General features: G+C 44.3%; 2 protein-coding genes across 3 annotated transcripts in view; one reads left to right on the top strand and one right to left on the bottom strand.

Annotated features, from left to right (window-relative positions):
* Positions 1-12,708: 12,708 nt before the first annotated feature.
* Positions 12,709-18,599, top strand: part of PARVA (parvin alpha) — a 172,534-nt gene continuing 166,643 nt past the window's right edge. Inside the window, exon 1 of one of the 2 annotated variants that reach the window (XM_043482462.1) lies at positions 12,709-13,116. In XM_043482462.1, the coding sequence (XP_043338397.1) occupies positions 12,861-13,116 (256 nt within the window). In that variant the 5' untranslated portion in view covers positions 12,709-12,860. The remainder of the gene's footprint in view (positions 13,117-18,599) is intronic. The other variant, XM_043482463.1, reaches the window with a different exon arrangement.
* LOC122450238 (60S ribosomal protein L6-like) lies at positions 16,878-17,841 on the bottom strand. The gene has a single exon (XM_043482464.1). The coding sequence runs from the start codon at positions 17,799-17,801 to the stop codon at positions 16,938-16,940; it is 864 nt and encodes a 287-aa protein (XP_043338399.1). The 5' UTR covers positions 17,802-17,841; the 3' UTR covers positions 16,878-16,937.

The raw sequence follows: 18,599 nt of genomic DNA, 5'->3' as shown, positions 1-18,599 counted from the left end.
TCTGAAGTCAGGCAGGTTGATTCCTCCAGTTCCATTCTTCTTTTTCAGATTACTTGGCTATTCGAGGTTTTTTGTATTTCCATACAAATTGTGAAATTATTTGTTCTAGTTCTGTGAAAAATACCGTTGGTAGCTTGATAGGGATTGCATTGAATCTATAGATTGCTTTGGGTAGCATAGCCATTTTGACAATATTGATTCTTTCAATCCATGAACACGGTATGTTTCTCCATCTGTTTGTGTCCTCTTTGATTTCTTTCATCAGTGTTTTATAGTTTTTTATGTATAGGTCTTTTGTTTCTTTAGGTAGATATACTCCTAAGTATTTTATTCTTTTTGTTGCAATGGTGAATGGTATTGTTTCCTTAATTTCTTTTTCTGTTTTCTCATTGTTAGTGTATAGGAAAGCAAGGGATTTCTGTGTGTTTAATTTTATATCCTGCAACTTTACTATATTCATTGATTAGCTCTAGTAATTTTCTGGTAGAGTCTTTAGGGTTTTCTATGTAGAGGATCATGTCATCTGCAAACAGCAAGAGTTTCACTTCTTCTTTTCCTATCTGGATTCCTTTTACTTCTTTTCTGCTCTGATTGCTGTGGCCAAAACTTCCAACACTATGTTGAATAGTAGTGGTGAGAGTGAGCTCCCTTGTCTTGTTCCTGATTTCAGGGGAAATGCTTTCGATTTTTCACCATTGAGGGTAATGCTTGCTGTGGGTTTGTCATATTTTAGCCTTTTTTATGTTGGAGTATGATTCCTTCGTATTCTGCTTTCTGGAGAGTTTTAATCATAAATGGGTGTTTTGAATTTTTGTCAAAGGCTTTCTCTGCATCTATGAGATAATCATATGCTTTATTTCAATTTGTTAATGGTGTATTACATTGATGTATTTGCAGATATTAAAGAATCCTTGCATTCCTGGATAAAGCCCACTTGGTCATGATGTATGATTTTTCTAATATGTTGTTGGATTCTGTTTGCTATAATTTTGTTAATGATTTTTGCATCTATGTTCATCAGTGATATTGGCCTGTAGTTTTCTTTTTTTGTGGCATCTTTGTCTGGTTTTGGAATTAGGTGATGGTGGCCTCATAGAATGAGTTTGGAAGCTTACCTCTCTGCAATTTTCAGGAAGAAGTTTGAGTAAGGTAGGTGTTAGCTCTTCTCCAAATTTTTGGTAGAATCCAGCTGTGAAGCCATCTGGTCCTGGGCTTTTGTTTGCTGGAAGATTTTTGATTACAGTTTTGATTTCCTTGCCTGTGTGGGTCTGTTAAGATCTTCTATTTCTTCCTGGTTCAGTTTTGGAAAGTTATACTTTTCTAAGAATTTGTCCATTTCATCCAAGTTGTCCATTTTATTGGCATAGAGCTGCTGGTAGTAGTCTCTGATGATCCTTTGTATTTCAGTGTTGTCTGTTGTGATCTCTCCATTTTCATTTCTAATTTGTTAATTTGGTTCTTCTCTCTTTGTTCTAATGAGTCTTGCAATGATTTGTCTATTTTATTTATCATCTTGAAGAACCAGTTTTTAGCTTTTGTTGATTTTTGCTATGGTCTCTTTTGTTTCTTTTGCATTTATTGCTGTCCTAATTTTTGTGATTTCCTTCCTTCTACTAGCCCTAGGATTCTTCATTGCTTCCTTTTCTAGTTGCTTTAGGTGTAGAGTTAGGTTATTTATTTGATTTCTCTCCTGTTTCTTGAGGTAGGCTTGTATTGCTATGAACCTTCCCCTTAGCACTGCTTTTACAGTATCCCATAGGTTTTGGGTTGTTGTGTTTTCATTTTCATTCATTTCTATGCATATTTTGATTTCTTTTTGATTTCTTCTATGATTTGTTGGTTATTCAGAAGCGTGTTATTTAGCCTCCACATGTTTGAATTTTTAACAATTTTTTTCCTGTAACTGAGATCTAATCTTACTGCACTGTGGTCAGAAAAGATGACTGGAATGATTGCAATTTTTTTTAATTTTCCAAGACTAGATTTATGGCCCAGGATGTGATCTATTCTGGAGAAGGTTCCATGTGTACTTGAGAAAAAGGTGAAGTTGATTGTTTTGGGGTGAAATGTCCTATAGATATCAGTTAGGTCTAGCTGGTCCATTGTGTCATTTCAAGTTTATGTTTCCTTGTTAATTTTCTGTTTAATTGATCTATCCATAGTTGTGAGTGGGGTATTAAAGTCTCCCACTATTATTTCCGCTTTCATACTCATTAGCGTTTGCCTTACATATTGCAGTGCTCCTATGTTGGGTGCATATATATTTATAATTGTTATATCTTCTTCTTGGATTGATTCTTTGATCATTATGTAGTGTCCTCCTTTGTCTCTTTTCACATCCTTTATTTGAAAGTCTATTTTATCTGATATGAGTATTGTGACTCCTGCTTTCTTTTGTTCTCCATTTGTGTGAAATATTTTTTTCCAGCCCTTCAGTTTTAGTCTGTATGTGTCTCTTGTTTTGAGGTGGGTCTCTTGTAGACAGCATATATAGGGGTCTTGTTTTTGTATCCATTCAGCCAATCTTTGTCTTTTGGTTGGGGCATTCAACCCATTTACATTTAGGGTAATTATTGATAAGTGTGGTCCCGTTGCCATTTACTTTGTTGTTTTGGGTTCACGTTTATACAACCTTTCTGCATTTCCTGTCTAGAGAAGATCCTTTAGCATTTGTTGAAGAGCTGGTTTGGTGGTGCTGAATTCTCTCAGCTTTTGCTTATCTGTAAAGCTTTTGAATTCTCCTTCATATCTGAATGAGATCCTTGCTGGATACAGTAATCTAGGTTGTAGGTTATTCTCTTTCATTACTTTAAGTATGTCCTGCCATTCCCTTCTGGCCTGGAGGGTTTCTATTGATAGATCAGCTGTTATCCTTATGGGAATCCCTTTGTGTGTTATTTGTTGTTTCTCCCTTGCTGCTTTTAATATTTGTTCTTTGTGTTTGACCTTTGTTAATTTGATTAATATGTGTCTTGGGGTGTTTCGCCTTGGGTTTATCCTGTTTGGGACTCTCTGGGTTTCTTGGACTTGGGTGGCTATTTCCTTCCCCATTTTAGGGAAGTTTCAGCTATTATCTCCTCGAGTATTTTCTCATGGCCTTTCTTTTTGTATTCTTCTTCTGGGACTCCTATGATTTGAATGTTGGGGTGTTTCACATTGTCCCAGAGGTCCCTGAGGTTGTCCTCATTTCTTTTGATCCTTTTTTCTTTTTTCCTCTCTGCTTCATTTATTTCCACCATTTTATCTTCTACCTCACTTATCCTATCTTCTGTCTCCATTATTCTACTCTTGGTTCCCTCCAGAGTGTTTTTGATCTCATTTATTGCACTGTTCATTTTTAATTGACTCTTTTTTTATTTCTTCTAGGTCTTTATTAAACATTTCTTGCATCTTCTCAATCTTTGTCTCCAGGCTATTTATCTGTAACTCCATTTTGTTTTCAAGATTTTGGATCATTTTTATTATCATTATTCTAAATTCTTTTTCAGGTAGATTCCCTATCTCCTCTTTTGTTTGACTTGGTGGGCATTTTTCATGTTCCTTTACCTGTTGGGTATTTCTCTGCCTTTTCATCTTGTTTAGATTGCTGTGTCTGGAGTGGGCTTTCTGTATTCTGGAGGTCTGTGGCTCCTTTTTATTGTGGAGGTTTTACCCAGTGGGTGGGGTTGGACGATTGGCTTGTCAAGGTTTCCTGGTTAGGGAAGCTTGCGTCGGTATTCTGGTGCGTGGAACTAGATTTCTTCTCTCTGGAGTGCAATGGAGTGCCCAGTAATGAGTTTTGAGATGGGTCTATGTGTTAGATGTGACTTTGGGCAGCCTGTATGTTGACGCTCAGGGCTATGTTCCTGCGTTGCTGGAGAATTTGCATGGTATGTCTTGCTCTGAAACTTACTGGCTCTTGGGTGGTGGTTGATTTCAGTGTAGGTATGGAGGCTTTTGGATGGTCTCTTATTACTTAATGTTTCATGTAGTCAGGAGTTTTCTGGTGTTCTCAGGTTTTGGGCTTAAGTCTCCTGCCTCTGGATTTCAGTTTTATTCTTCCAGTAGCCTCAAGACTTCTCCAACTATACAGCACTGATAATAAAACTTCTAGGTTAATGGTGAAAAGATTCTCCCCCGTGAGGGACACCCAGAGAGGTTCACAGACTTACATGAAAAAGAGGAGAAGGAGGAGGGAGATAGAGATGAGCAGGAGGAGAAAAAGGGGGACTCAAGAAGAGAGAGACAGATCTACGCAGTTGTCTGTTCCCAGAGTGTTCTCCGTAGCCCAGACACCCACAAAGATTCACAGAATTGGATTGGGAAGAGAAGGGGAAAGGAGGAAATAGAGGTGTTCTGAGGTAGCAAATGGAGAGTCAAAATTGGGAGAGAGTAATCAACATACTCCTGAATAAAAATGGGAACTGAATATTGGATTCTTAAATGTCCAAAATTTATATCACATACTGAAAAACAAAGAATAAAAATCTAGAGTAGAGGTTAGACTCTTAAAAATACAATATTAAAAACAAAAACACAAAAAAATTTAGAAATATATATGAAGTTAGGTTTAAAAATAGAGCTTCTCTTTTTTTTTTTTTTGCAAGGTTATAGTGAAATGAAAATGAAAATTAAGAAGTAGTAGAGGAGTAATAGGGGACTTTAAAAGGAAATAAGAGAAAAAGAAAGAAAAAAGAAAAGATAAAAGAAAAAAAATCAAGAAAAAAAATTTTTTTCCTAATTAAAAAAATCGTAAAAATCTATGAAAATGAAAGTTAAGGAGTAATGGGGGAGTAATAGGGAATTTTAAAAGAAAATAAAAGAGAAAAAATAGAAAAGAAAAAAAATTTTTTTAATTAAAAAAAAAAGGTAAAAATATATCTAGGAATTTCTCTGGAGCTGTTGTGGTCAGTGTGGGTTCCGTTCAGTTGCAGATAGCTCCTCGTTCCAGTTTACACTTCTCGATATCTACAGGCCCCTTCCGGTGTAGTCGGTGTTACCTACAAGGATTTTAATCTGTTGCACCGGTCCCTTCTGAAGCGGTTCCCTTTGTTTATTTGGCTTCTGTTTGCCGGTCTCTTCAGTGCCTAATTTCCGCCCTGACACAGGCGGGCAGGTGGTCTCTTATTCAGGTTGCTAGTTTCATCGCACTGCGGGGAGGGGCTGGCGCTGCTTTCCCCGTCTACGCTGCTCAGGCTCCCGGCTGTTATATATGGAGCGTGCTCTGCGCTGCACGCGGTTCCAGCCCTCAAGTGTTCCACAAAAGTGCGGACTCTGCTGCGCCTGCGTTTTGTGCCTTCCCCGGCCCAAGCAGCTCAGGCAGCCAGGAGCTTGACGGGCGCACTCTCCCCGAGTGCGGCGCGCCTTCTCCCCTCCGCGGTCCCAGCCTTAGTTTCCGCCCGCGCCAGTCGGGTGCGTGCGCCTTCTCCCCTCCACTTCCCCAGCCCCAGTCCCCACCCGCGCCGGTCGGTGCGTGTGCCCTGTGTCTAGCTGCAACCCTCCCGGCGGGTGTCGACCATTCAGAATTTCAGGAAGTCTTTGGTTAGAAACTGGAAGCCTGTTTGCAGTGTGGTAGGGGATGCAGTCCTTGGGGCCGAGCCTGCCCCTTTCCCCTCCCCCCTGCCTCCTGCCTCTGGCGGGGCTCGGCCGGTCCTCAGCCGGCTAGCTCCTCTGGACTTGCTCGGTCCCTTTGTTCTGTGAATGGCCGGCAGTGTGTTCGGGCCAGTTAATTTTCTCTCTCTCTTATGCTGTCCCACAGTTTAAGTTGGTAACTCATAAAAGCTCCCTCCGATTGCCCTCAGGGCACTCAGGCCCGGTCCTTACCCTAAGCAATGCCGCCCGCTCCTCTCCGTCCTGCCCCCACTTGCTGGTGGCGGATGCGGGTGTCTGGGGTACTTTTCTGCTGGGAGTTGCTTTTAGGCACGTAATCTGTGGGTTTTATTTATTTTTCCCTCCCAGTTAGGTTGCCCTCCAAGATTCAAAAACTTTCCCCAGACCCGCCAGTGTGAGGGTTTCCTGGTGTTTGGAAACTTCCTCTATTAAGACTCCCTTCCCGGGATGGATCTCCATCCCTAGCTCTTTTGTCTCTCTTTTTATCTTTTATATTTTGTCCTACCTCCTTTCGAAGACAATGGGCTGCTTTTCTGGGCACCTGATGACCTCAGCTAGCGATCAGAAGTTGTTTTGTGAAGTTTGCTCTGCGTTCAATTGTTCTTTCAATGAATTTGTAGGAGAGAAAGTGGTCTCCCCGTCCTATTCCTCCACCATCTTGGCTCCTCCCCATCCTCTTTCACTTTCATCAAGAGGCTTTTTAGTTCCTCTTCACTTTCTGCCATAAGGTTGGTGTCATCTGCATATCTGAGGTTATTGATATTTCTCCCGGCAATCTTGATTCCAGCTTGTGCTTCTTCCAGCCCAGCGTTTCTCATGATGTACTCTGCATATAAGTTAAATAAGCAGGGTGACAATATACAGCCTTGACATACTGCCTTTTTCCTATTTGGAACGAGTCTGTTGTTCCATGTCCAGTTCTAATGTTGCTTCCTGACCTGCATACAGGTTTCTCAAGAGGCAGGTCAGGTGGTCTGGTATTCCCATCTCCTTCAGAATTTTCCACAGTTTATTGTGATCCACACAGTTGAAGGCTTTGGCGTAGTCAATAAAGCAGAAATAGATGTTTTTCTGGAACTCTCTTGCTTTTTCGATGATCCAGAGGATATTGGCAATTTGGTCTCTGGTTCCTCTGCCTTTTCTAAAACCAACTTGAACATCTGGAAGTTCTCGGTTCATGTATTGCTGAAGCCTGGCTTGGAGAATTTTGAGCATTACTCTACCAGCGTGTGAGATGAGTGCAATTGTGCAGTAGTTTGAGCATTCTTTGGGATTGCCTTTCTTAGGGATTGGAGTGAAAACTGACCTTTTCCAGTCCTGTGGCCACTGCTGAGTTTTCCAAATTTGCTGGCATATTGAGTGCAGCACTTTCACAGCATCATCTTCAGGATTTGAAATAGCTCAACTGGAATTCCATCACCTCCACTAGCTTTGTTTGTAGTGATGCTATCTAAGGCCCACTTGACTTCACATTCCAGGATGTCTGGCCCTAGGTGAGTGATCACACCATTGTGATTATCGGGGTCATGAAGATCTTTTTTTACAGTTCTTCTGTGTATTCTTGCCACCTCTTCTTAATATCTTCTGCTTCTGTTAGGTCCATACAATTTCTGTCCTTTATTGAGCCCAGTTTTGCGTGAAATGTTCCCTTGGTATCTCTAATTTTCTTGAAGAGATCTCTAGTCTTTCCCATTCTGTTGTTTTCCTCTCTTTCTTTGCATTGATCGCTGAGGAAGACTTTCTTATCTCTCCTTGCTATTCTTTGGAACTCTGCATTCAAATGGGAATATCTTTCCTTTTCTCCTTTGCTTTTTGCTTCTCTTCTTTTCACAGCTATTTGTAAGGCCTCCTCAGACAACGATTTTGCCTTTTTGCATTTCTTTTCCATGGGGATGGTCTTGATCCCTGTCTCCTATACAATGTCATGAACCTCCATCCATAGGTCATCAGGCTCTCTTTCAGATCTAGACCCTTAAATCTATTTCTCACTTTCACTGTATAGTCATAAGGGATTTGATTTAGGTCATACCTGAATGGTCTAGTGGTTATCCCTACTCTCTTCCGTTTAAGTCTGAATTTGGCAATAAGGAGTTCATGATCTTAGCCACAGTCAGCTCCAGGTCTTGTTTTTGCTGACTGTATAGAGCTTCTCCATCTTTGGCTGCAAAGAATATAATCAGTGTACAGAAGGGGCAGATATTTGTCCAAGGTCATCTAGCTACTGAGCCAGGACTCGAATGTGATTTCCTTTCTCCCAGGGCAGTTGGCTTAGATCTAGATTTTGAAGAGAGACTCGCTAGAGTTAGTAGGCTCACAGCAACACACATGTAACTTATGAGCCATGCTCATCATCTAACCACTGGATAAGATGAAACCAGTGACCAAGCATGAGAGGGGCAGCTAGCTGGTCAGTGCAGCCATGATTGTAAAAGCCAAGTGAGACTGCAGTGAGCTGGTGCAGGTCCCTGTTTGCATCTTATTAATCAAACAACATCCTGTGGTGTATGTCCCTGATTAAGTTAGATTTAAATTCAGTCCACTTCAGTGCCAGGCACCATGCAAGCTGCTGCTGCTAAGTTGCTTCAGTCGTGTCTGACTCTGTGCGACCCCATAGACGTCAGCCCACCAGGCTCCCCCATCCCTGGGATTCTCCAGGCAAGAACACTGGACTGGGTTGCCATTTCCTTCTCCAATGCATGAAAGTGAAAAGTGAAAGTGAAGTTGCTCAGTCATGTCTGACTCTTAGTGACCCCATGGACTGCAGTCTACCAGGCTCCTCTGTCCATGGGATTTTCCAGGCAAGAGTACTAGAGTAGGTTGCCATTGCACCATGCGAGCTGCCTTCCAATATATTACCTGATTTAATTTTGAACAAGTTCATATCATAAGGATATGATATCAAATTCTGGCATATGAATTGCCAGAACAATTCATATCCATAAGGACTATAAAAGAATAATATCAAAAGAGAGTATATGAAATCTATAAGCAAACCACAGTACTTTAGAATATTTTTCAAACAATCCACAGTGAAGGTTCAATCCATTACAAATCAATATTTTTGTAAAATACAATAAAAAGGAATAAATGTAAAAATGCACTGTTAAATTGTATAGAAATTTCTAAACACTCTCAGTTTCTATCTTTAGATCAAGGACTAATAGCAGTTTGTAGACAATACTGCTCTTTATACTTTGAATAACACCAATTTATATGTAATTCACCATCCACTCCACTTGGGCTTTCAAGAGTGAGAATTATCTAAGAGACAGAAAAGTTTGAATAAAAAAAAAACAGCTGCTTAATTTTGAGAACTTGGAGGCCATTCATACCCATATAGGTTACTGTCACATTAACAGAACTTTATCTGTCCTTCCCTTTATCAACATAAACTATTCCAAAAAATTTTTGCACAGAAAGATAAAAGGTACAAATAACTTCACTGTTTAAGGACTTTCTTCACAATCTCATTGAAATGAACATAAAACCTTTAAACTTTTCAATAGATAGCATTAAAGACTATTTACTTTCCAAGACACTTTGAAAGTCTTACCTTGTGTCCACCAATCCTAAACTAGTCTATCATAATCCTTCAGTTCAGTTCAGTTCAGTCACTCAGTCGTGTCCGACTCTTTGTGACCCCATGAATCGCAGCACGCCAGGCCTCCCTGTCCATCACAAACTCTCGGAGTTTACTCAAACTCATGTCCATTGCGTCAGTGATGCCATCCAGCCATCTCATCCTCTGTCATCCCCTTCTCCTGCCCCCAATCCCTCCCAGCATCAGGGTCGTTTCCAATGAGTCAACTCTTTGCATGAGGTGGCCAAAGTATCGGAGTTTCAGCTTCAGTATCAGTCGTTCCAATGAACACCCAGGACTGATCTCCTTCAGGATGGACTGGTTGGATCTCCTTGCAGTCCAAGGGACTCTCAAGAGTCTTCAACACCACAGTTCAAAAGCATCAATTCTTCAGCACTCAGCCTTCTTCACAGTCCAGCTCTCACATCCATACCTGACCACTGGAAAAACCATAGCCTTGACTAGATGGACCTTTGTTGGCTAAGTAACATCTCTGCTTTTTAATGTGCTATTTAGGTTGGTCATAACTTTCCTTCCAAGGAGTAAGTGTCTTTTAATTTCATGGCTGCAGTCACCATCTGCAGTGATTTTGGAGCCCCCCAAAATAAAGTCTGACACTGCTTCCACTGTCTCCCCATCTATTTGCCATGAAGTGATGGGACCAGATGCCATGGTCTTAGTTTTCTGAATGTTGAGCTTTAAGCCAACTTTTCACTCTCCTCTTTCACTTTCATCAAGAGGCTTTTTAGTTCCTCTTCACTTTCTGCCATAAGGGTGGTGTCATCTGCATATCTGAGGTTATTGATATTTCTCCCAGCAATCTTGATTCCAGCTTGTGCTTCATCCAGCCCAGCGTTTCTCATGATGTACTCTGCATATAAGTTAAATAAGCAGGGTGACAATATACAGCCTTGACGTACTCCTTTTCCTATTTGGAACCAGTCTGTTGTTCCATGTCCAGTTCTAACTGTTGCTTCCTGACCTGCATACAGGTTTCTCAAGAGGCAGGTCAGGTGGTCTGGTATTCCATCTCTTTCAGAATTTTCCACAGTTTATTGTGATCCACACAGTCAAAGGCTTTGGCATAGTCAATAAAGCAGAAATAGATGTTTTTTCTGGAACTCTCTTACTTTTTTTGATGATCCAGCAGATGTTGGCAATTTGATCTCTGGTTCCTCTGCCTTTTCTAAAACCAGCTGAACATCTGGAAGTTCATGGTTCATGTATTGCTGAAGCCTGGCTTGGAGAATTTTGAGCATTACTTTACTAGCGTGTGAGATGAGTGCAATTGTGCGGTAGTTTGAGCATTCTTTGGCATTGCCTTTCTTAGGGATTGGAATGAAAACTGACCTTTTCCAGTCCTGTGGCCACTGCTGAGTTTTCCAAATTTGCTGGCATATTAAGTGCAGCACTTTCACATAGAGATTAGCAGTTGGTAAAGAATAGAGAACATAGAACTTTTGAGCTGGAAGTGATTCAAGATACCCGAACATCAGTACCTGAATCAACTACATCAAAATCCCCTGATGTAATTAATCCCTATTTTTAAAAACAGCAAATAATCCCTATCCCTGGTTTCACTTCAGATGTATCAAATCAGAATTTCTAGAGCACAATCAGGTTTGTTTGGGAACCATTATGCTCTCCCACCACATCATTCTGTAGATGAAGAAAGAGACTGAGAAATGGAAGTAAACTTGTCCAGGATCACACAGCTGTTGAGCTGTGTGTCTCATGATTCCTTGATAAGAGTTTCGAGGCTGGAAATCAGATTTTGGAGATGTTGAGATTGCCAAATCCTAACCACTAGGCAACCAGGGAGCTTTTGGAGATGTTGAGAAATGGAATATTCCCTGCCATATTGTTAAACAGGATGTCACAGTCACCAGCAACTGCAGCCACACAGAGGGTGAGAGGGTGAGTCCTGAGAGAACTCAGGAAGGAAAGAATACCTGCCTTCTAGCAGCCATCAGACTGCAGTCACTTCCTATGGTGGGCTCTGAAGAAGCTCAGTCATCTAGCAGTATCTGCTAGATAAGAGGGAACAGCTAAAGTATAATTTTCAAAACAGGTAAAATTATGACTCTTAAGCAAAGACAAGAAGAACACTGAGAATCTGTTGACCACCTTGTTAAATTTATGTTCTCAGGAATGGTTTGTTAATCAACTCAAGCACAGGCAGATGGGTTATTACAAGGCTTTAGGAGCATGTCCTAGGAAGGAAGCAGAAGGGTTCCTCCTGAGAACTACAGCTGGGCCCTCGAAAGAGGTTCTAAGTCCAGGCAGCTACTCCCGAGGTTCTTCATTATTCGGACCACAAGCTTTCTCCAACACACTTCTTCATTCCATTGTTTTGCTTCTCTACTCATCAGTATGAGTGAGCGCTAAGTCACTTCATTCCTGTCTGACTCATTATGACCCCATGGACTGTGGCCTGCCAGGCTCCTTTGTCCATGGGGTTCTCCAGGCAAGAATACTGGAGTGGGTCGCCATGTCTTCCTCCAGAGGATCTTCCCAACCCAGAGACTGAACCTGCCTCTCTTCTGTCTCCGGCATTGGCAGGCGGGTTCTTTACCACTAGTGCCACCTGGGAAGTCCAGGCATCAGCCTCCCTGTGGCTAAAAATGGACGCCCCCAATCTGGAGTCTGCATGATTGTCACTAAGTGCTGGCCTTCTGACAACAGTGTCTAGCTTAGATCAGGTTCTTGATGGAGACTATCTGATTGGCTGGTCTCCAGTCAAGCATTAGGGCCCTTTGAATCATGTGACCACTCAGCATCAGTCAGCTGTAGCTACTTGGAGGAAACAGTTTAGGGGGGAGAGGATGTGTGTGTTTGTGGGGGGGAGAGGGGTGTGTTTGTGTGTGTCAGATTCAGGCAGGGGAGCGCAAGTGAGAACCTCAACTTGGCCAAGCACTATAAAACGTGCTTTTAATCATTTCCAGCAAGAGTCCCTGAAATGCGGTCATTTGTGCCACCCCCGTTAGCCCAAACGAGTGTGGCTGTCACTCTGTTGCTTTTAGGCAACATAAGTTGGGGGGGGGGCGGGTTGGAGCCCCCACAGGAGCCGACGACCACATCTTCCAATTCACGTTTCCACCTACATTTGGGATCCTCCTCTGTACAAGCCATTGTAGGTGTTGACGAGTGCTCACGAACTTCAAACTTCTTACTGTAGGATGGGGTTGAAGAGGAGGTTGACAGCCATGCTAAGAGCAGAACATCTGGATGTGCTGTTCGGGTAGGGCCCGAACACATTTCGGTTCACTTTATTTCTTTCCGGAGCAACCTCCTTCTCTTTCGTGGTCACAAGAGATGGGCCTAATAACTACACTTACAAATGCAGCAGGTGAAAAGCGAGCTCCTCTCCAAGCAGCCGGGCCAAATCAGCGGGAGACGGAGTAGCAGGTGGGGTCGGTTCAGCAATCACTGAACCCGGGGTTGGAGCGAGGACGTGTGCCGAGTGCAGAGCCGGGGGAAGAGCTGCCTCCAGGCTCCAGGGCTCCCAGGCCGGAGGGTCACACACAACCAAACAGATGAGACCCCACGTCCTGCCAGGGGCAGGTTTGGGGCATCCTCCCTGCTCCCGGCAGCGGCGGGCGCGGGCCCCAAGCGCTCAGCTCCTTGCAGGGCGGAGGGCGGCGCGAGGGAGGGAGAGAGGGAAGGGAAAGGCGAGCGTGAGCTGCCTCGAATGCTTGGAATAATTCCGCTTCCGTTTGGAAAGCCGCAGCCTCAGTCCCGCCGCGCCCGCCGCGTCCGCCCAGCGCCAGCTCCGCGTCCCGACCGGCCCGCGGCTGCCCGCTCTGCCGCCATGGCCACCTCGCCGCAGAAGTCGCCGTCTGTCCCCAAGTCCCCCACTCCCAAGTCGCCCCCGTCCCGGAAGAAAGATGACTCCTTCTTGGGGAAACTCGGAGGGACTCTGGCCCGGAGGAAGAAAGCCAAGGAGGGTGAGTGCGGCCCGAGGAGGGCCGGGAAGCTAGAGGCCGGAGCTCCGGGGGTTGGGCGGGAGCGCGCCGCGGGTGCACGGCGCCGGGGAGGGGGGCGCGCGGTGGCGCGGGCGCGCGCTGCCCGGGAATGTCTCGCGGGGCCAGTCCTCGCCGCCGCCAGGCTCGCTGTAGCCCGGGGCGCTTGCCCTCCCGGGCCCCGCGGCGGTCGGGTGGAGCTGCCGGGGCCTGGAATCGGGAGGCGCCCGCGCTGGGCCAGGGGCCGAGAAGGCGGCTGGGCCCTCCAGCCCGGAGGCGGCGGCCTCCCCTGGGCCCGAAGTCCCCGCCTTCTCCGCGCCGAAGGCTGGCAGTTTCCAAGTTTCTGCTGAAACTTTTCTGGGCGCCGTCACTGTCACTTTTTGCCTTCATTGGTCTTTGAAATCAGATCGTGTCCTAGTATGCGGTTGCAGCCTTGGCCTTCTGGAGCTCTCGTCCGTCCCCAGGGCCAAGCCGGGCTCTGTAAATGTGTAGATCAACACCAAATGTTTGTTGAATGAATGCCTGGAGCGGTGGCAGTCTTCAGTGGTCCCACCTTGTGAAAAATGATAAACTCGCACACTAGGAGAAAACCTCGATTAGACACACACACACTGTAGCATCCTGGGCTCTGACCCTTCTGTGAACTCTACGATTAAGGCCTCTTGCAAAAACCATTTCCTTTTTCCCATCAGGGTGAATTGAGGAGAACTTACTTTTTTCCGGGACAGTTCACATGTAAAATATTTTCTTTTTCTTAATTGAAGTGTAGTTGATTTACAATACTGTGGTAGTTTCAGGTGTATAGGATAGTGATTAAGTATTTCTGCAGATTATATTCCATTATAGGTTACTTCAAGATAATAGGTATATTTCCCTGTGCTATACAATATATCTTCGTTGCTTGTCTATATGTAATTGTTTGTATCTGTTAATCCTATACCTCTTATTTATCCTTCTTCCTTCCCTCTTTGGGGCTTCCCAGGTGGTTTGAAGTGAAGTCGCTCAGTCATGTCCGACTCTTTGTGACCCCATGGACTGTAACCTGCTAGGCTCCTCTGTCCATGGGATTCTCGAGGCAAGAATACTGGAGTGGGTTGCTGTTTCCTTCTCCAGGGGACCTTCCCAACCCAGGGATCGAACCCGGGTCACCCGCATTGCAGGCAGATGCTTTACCATCTGAGCCATGAGGGAAGCCCTTCCCAGGTGGTTTAGTGGTAAAGAATCCACCTTCCAATGCAGGAGATGCAGTGTAGGGAAGATCCACTGGAGGAGGAAGTGGCAACCCACTCCATTATTCTTGCCTGGGAAATCCCATGGACAAAGAAGCCTGCTGGGCTACAGTCTATAGCATCGAAAGAGTCAGTCCTGACTTAGCATCTTAACCACCGCCATACTGTTTTCTAAAGTGGCTGCACCAATTTACATTGCCACCAGCACTGTACGAGGGTTCCCTTTTTTTCGCATCCTCTCCAATATTTGTTATATGTAGCACCCTGATTGTTGTTTTGAGCAATGAAGTGACGGTTTGGGAAAAGGCCTAGTGATTGGTGTGTAGGTAGAAGTTGCTTAGTTTAAAAAAAAATTTTTTTTTCAGACTCCTCAGTGGTTTGGGAATAAACCTTTTTAAGTTAGTGATGGTGATATGTAAAATAAGTTTCATGTTCCTGACTTATCTTAAATCATGAAAACTCAGTGTTGAGAATTATCAAACATGACACAGAGAACTAGACTTCTAATTCTCTATATTGAATTGAGAAGCAGCAAAACACATCCCTAAAAATGTTCCCCCTGAGGTGTGGTTACTTTGGTAAACCGTTGTGTGAATAGTGTGCTTTTGTTGTTGTATGGTTGCTAAGTTGTGCCGGGCTCCTCTGTCCATGGGATTTCCCAAGCAAGAATACTGGAGTGGGTTGCCATTTCCTTTTCCGGGGGATCTTCCTGACCCTGGGATCGAACATGTGTCTTCTGCCTTGGCAGACTGATTCTTTACCGGTGAGCCACATATATTGAGCAATACATGTGGTAGCAAACTGTGAAACTGTGGCTTGGGGAGTGTTTTTCTAGGCTATCCCTATAACTTTCCTATGGTGTTCTCAATATGGGCCCTCCAGCTTGAGACTGGGCAGCTCAGAGTTACTGAAGCTCATGACCTATAAGAATTGCTCTCCCCACTTTGCCAACTCTTTAGAAAACTTTATGTTGAGCCCAAAGTTGGTTTCTGTGTATCTGCTACTGTTCTGGTCATGCAGCCAGGAGGAGTGGGATGTGGCTCTTCACTTTCTCCAAGTGCACCTGCTTTGTGGAGTCCTTTGACTCATCCAAACATCCTCTTTTCCTGTAGCTGGTTCTTGCAGATGAACTTCATGGCCCTCTGGTTTCCTGTCTTTTCAGTTTCAGTCAGAGTCCCTACAGGAAACACGGGAACAAATGAGTTGCGATTTTAAAACTAATGTGGTAAAGAATCTTCTGTGTAGGTTCTTAGGTTCGCCTTTCAGAGTCTACTTGCCAAAGGGTCACTTTTCACCTTCCTTCCTCCAGATCTGTCTTCAAGACTTGCTCTTTCCAAGAACACCATCCTGAATGGTGTCTGCCAGCTGAAGGTGCCCTAAATTAGTCCTGCAGCAATGGTTATTCCTTTATTTTATCCACTTATTTATTGTCCTTAGAGTTTTTATATTTTGTCTGATGCCCAAACTGTACCATTTTGGCTCCCATAGGCTGTCCAGTGTCACTGGGGAAGTAGATGTTTGGTTTCTAGCATGAGAGGAAGTCTCAGTATTGCTGAGCAACCCTTCTCTCCTGATCAGCTTGCATCCTCATTTTCCAACAGACCTGTTTAAATCCTTGTCGCTCAGTCTCTTCCCCAGACTTTGAGATAGAAAATTCAGTGCCAGATCTAGACACACACCCTTCATCCTCAATTTTTGTTAAGGAGATATATTAGCATTGCTTTGCCATTTTCCCAGAGTATTACAAAAAGTTCTCTACATCACATGCTCCCATGTAACTTGCACCTTTCTGGTAAGACAAATGGGCACTGTGCTTGCAGATTTCTCCTCTGACACCACTTTTATGAAAATAATGATAAATAATAGCTAATGTCCCTTGAGAAAAAAAATTAAGTGCCAGAACTTTTTTTTGAATTTTCTTCACACCCCCTACCCCCCAGTCCCATCTATGTCTAAACCTGTCCTTTCCTGTTCCCTCCTGTCCCTTCCAAGGAGATCCCTTCTTCCCTTGCTCAGGAGGCCCTTCATTTCCTTTCTTCCCAGACTCAGTGTAGCCATACCCTTTTTCTCTTACCCCCAGTCTTTTTCATGCTGCTTAATCTCCCTAATATCTGCAAGTGTGCTTGAGTCTTTGCCATTAGTAGACACTCTCCCGATGCTGATTTCCTGTCAAGCTGCTCACCAGAGGCCTTGAAAAAGCCATCTGTACCGGTTTCTCCTTTCTTAGCTCCTAGTCATTTCCCAATGCCCTATACCCATTCTTTCACCAGCTATATACTGAGTTGCCTACCATGTGCCAGGCATTGCACTAGGTACTAGGGTATGGCTGGGAAAGAACACACAAAAATCCCTGCCCTCACAAGCTTGCCTTCTAGTAGGGAAGACAGATCACAAACAAGACAGTGAGTGGATAAAATATGTGTGTTATATTATGATGGTGATTAGTGCTGTAGAGCAAAATAAAGCAGGGAATGGGGCGATGGAGTGTTGTGGGATAAGGGAGAAGGGATGGTTGGCAGTTTTTTTTTTTTTTTTTTTAAATGGACAAGTTATTTAATTAGGTTCTTTGCAAGAAGTTCAGAATACTACTTTGTGAGGGTAAATTCCATTTGTGAGAGCAAACACAGAGCGGAGGTAGCCCTGGAGCTGAGGGACAGCTTTGATTCTTCGCAGAATTTGTGAGTCCACAGCTTTCTGATCAACCTTGCGCTGCTCTGTGATCTCGTATTTCTCTCTCTCTGTGTCGAAGATCTCACCCTCTTGGTGTCTCGGCTTACGCAGCTTCTTCTTCTTGAAGTAAGTGTCAGTGAGATGTTCTGGGATTTTCACACCACTGATATCGATTTTGGTGGAGGTGGCAATGACAAATTTCTGGTGTGTTCTACGGAGAGGAACTCGATTGAGGGATAGAGGCCCAGTCACAAGTAGCAAGCCACTGCCCAGCTGCTTCAGGAAAATGACCCTCTTGCCTCTGTGGCGCCCTGTGAGGATGATGAGAACGGTCCCAGGAGTGATGCTGGTGCGCAGCTTCCTCACATGCTTACTGAACGGTTTCTTGCCGTGACTCAACAGTTTCCGAGGCACATCTTCAGTAGGGTAATACCTAGGCATTTTGCGGAGTTTGACCACCCGGGTACCACCATTCTTGTCGCCACCAACTGGTTTTGTGACAGTAGCAAGAACCTGAACCTTCTTTTTCTTTTCGACCTTGGATTTAGCTGCTGAATACTTTCTCTTGTACAGGGCCTTTCTGGAGTACATGGCTGATCGGGAATATCTGCCAATTCCTCTGACCAGGACAGGGTTTCGGCTGCAGTGGGGCTTCCCCTTCTTAACTTTCTTCACCACTTTCACCTTTTTAGCCTTGTTGACAGCATCAGCCTTCTTGGCTTCAGGTTTTTTCTCCTTAGTATCTGGCTTCTCAGCCTTTTCACCCGCCATCTTGCAAGATGGGAAAGAGAACTAAGGTCCCGGCTTCCGGTCTATGGTTGGCAGTTTTAATTTGGGTGGCTAGAGAAGGCCTCACCGAGAAGGGTTTACTTGGGTAAAGTCCTGAGGAAGTGAGGGAGAGCTGAATGTGTATCTTGGAGAAGAGCACTGCAGGTGAGGGCATGGCTGATTCCAAGACCCTGAGATGGCAGTGGGCCTGGTGTGTTGAGGACAACTGTGGAAGTGGTGAGGTCTCAGGGGTACTTAGAGTGAGGGTGGGGACAGGCTGTGTAGTGGAGGCCTTTATTCAGAGTGATGTGGGAAGGTCTTAGAGATTTTTGTGCTGAGGACTAGCATGATCATGCTTCTGTTTTGACAAGATGGCTCTGATGGTGATAAGTGGCTAAAGGAGGCAGGGTGGCAGCAGGGAGATGATCTAAGAGGCCACTGTAATGATCCAGGTAAAACGTGGTGGTCTGGTGTTGTGGTAGCAGTGGAGGGGTAAGCATTCAGTTCTGGATATAGTTTGAAGATATAGTGGATTGGATTTATTGAAACACTGGAAGGAAGATGAGAGAGTAGAATCAAGATGACTCCAGGGTTTGGGTCTGAACAACTGGAAAGATGGAACTGACTTAGCTGAGTTGGAGAATTCTAGAGGAAGAGCTGGTTTGGAAAGAAAGGGCAGGACTCTGTTTTCGATCCATTTAATTTGAGGTGCCTCTTGGACTTCCCAGAGGCAATATTGAGTTCACAGCTGGTTTTAGGAGTCTAGTCAGGAGAGGGATCTGGGCTGGAGACACTCTGCGT

This window comes from Cervus canadensis, chromosome 11 (assembly GCF_019320065.1).
Source record: "Cervus canadensis isolate Bull #8, Minnesota chromosome 11, ASM1932006v1, whole genome shotgun sequence".
In the NCBI taxonomy this organism is placed as follows: domain Eukaryota; kingdom Metazoa; phylum Chordata; class Mammalia; order Artiodactyla; family Cervidae; genus Cervus; species Cervus canadensis.
The sequence above is the reverse complement of the archived record's forward strand: the minus strand, read 5'-3'. Positions and strand labels throughout refer to the sequence as shown.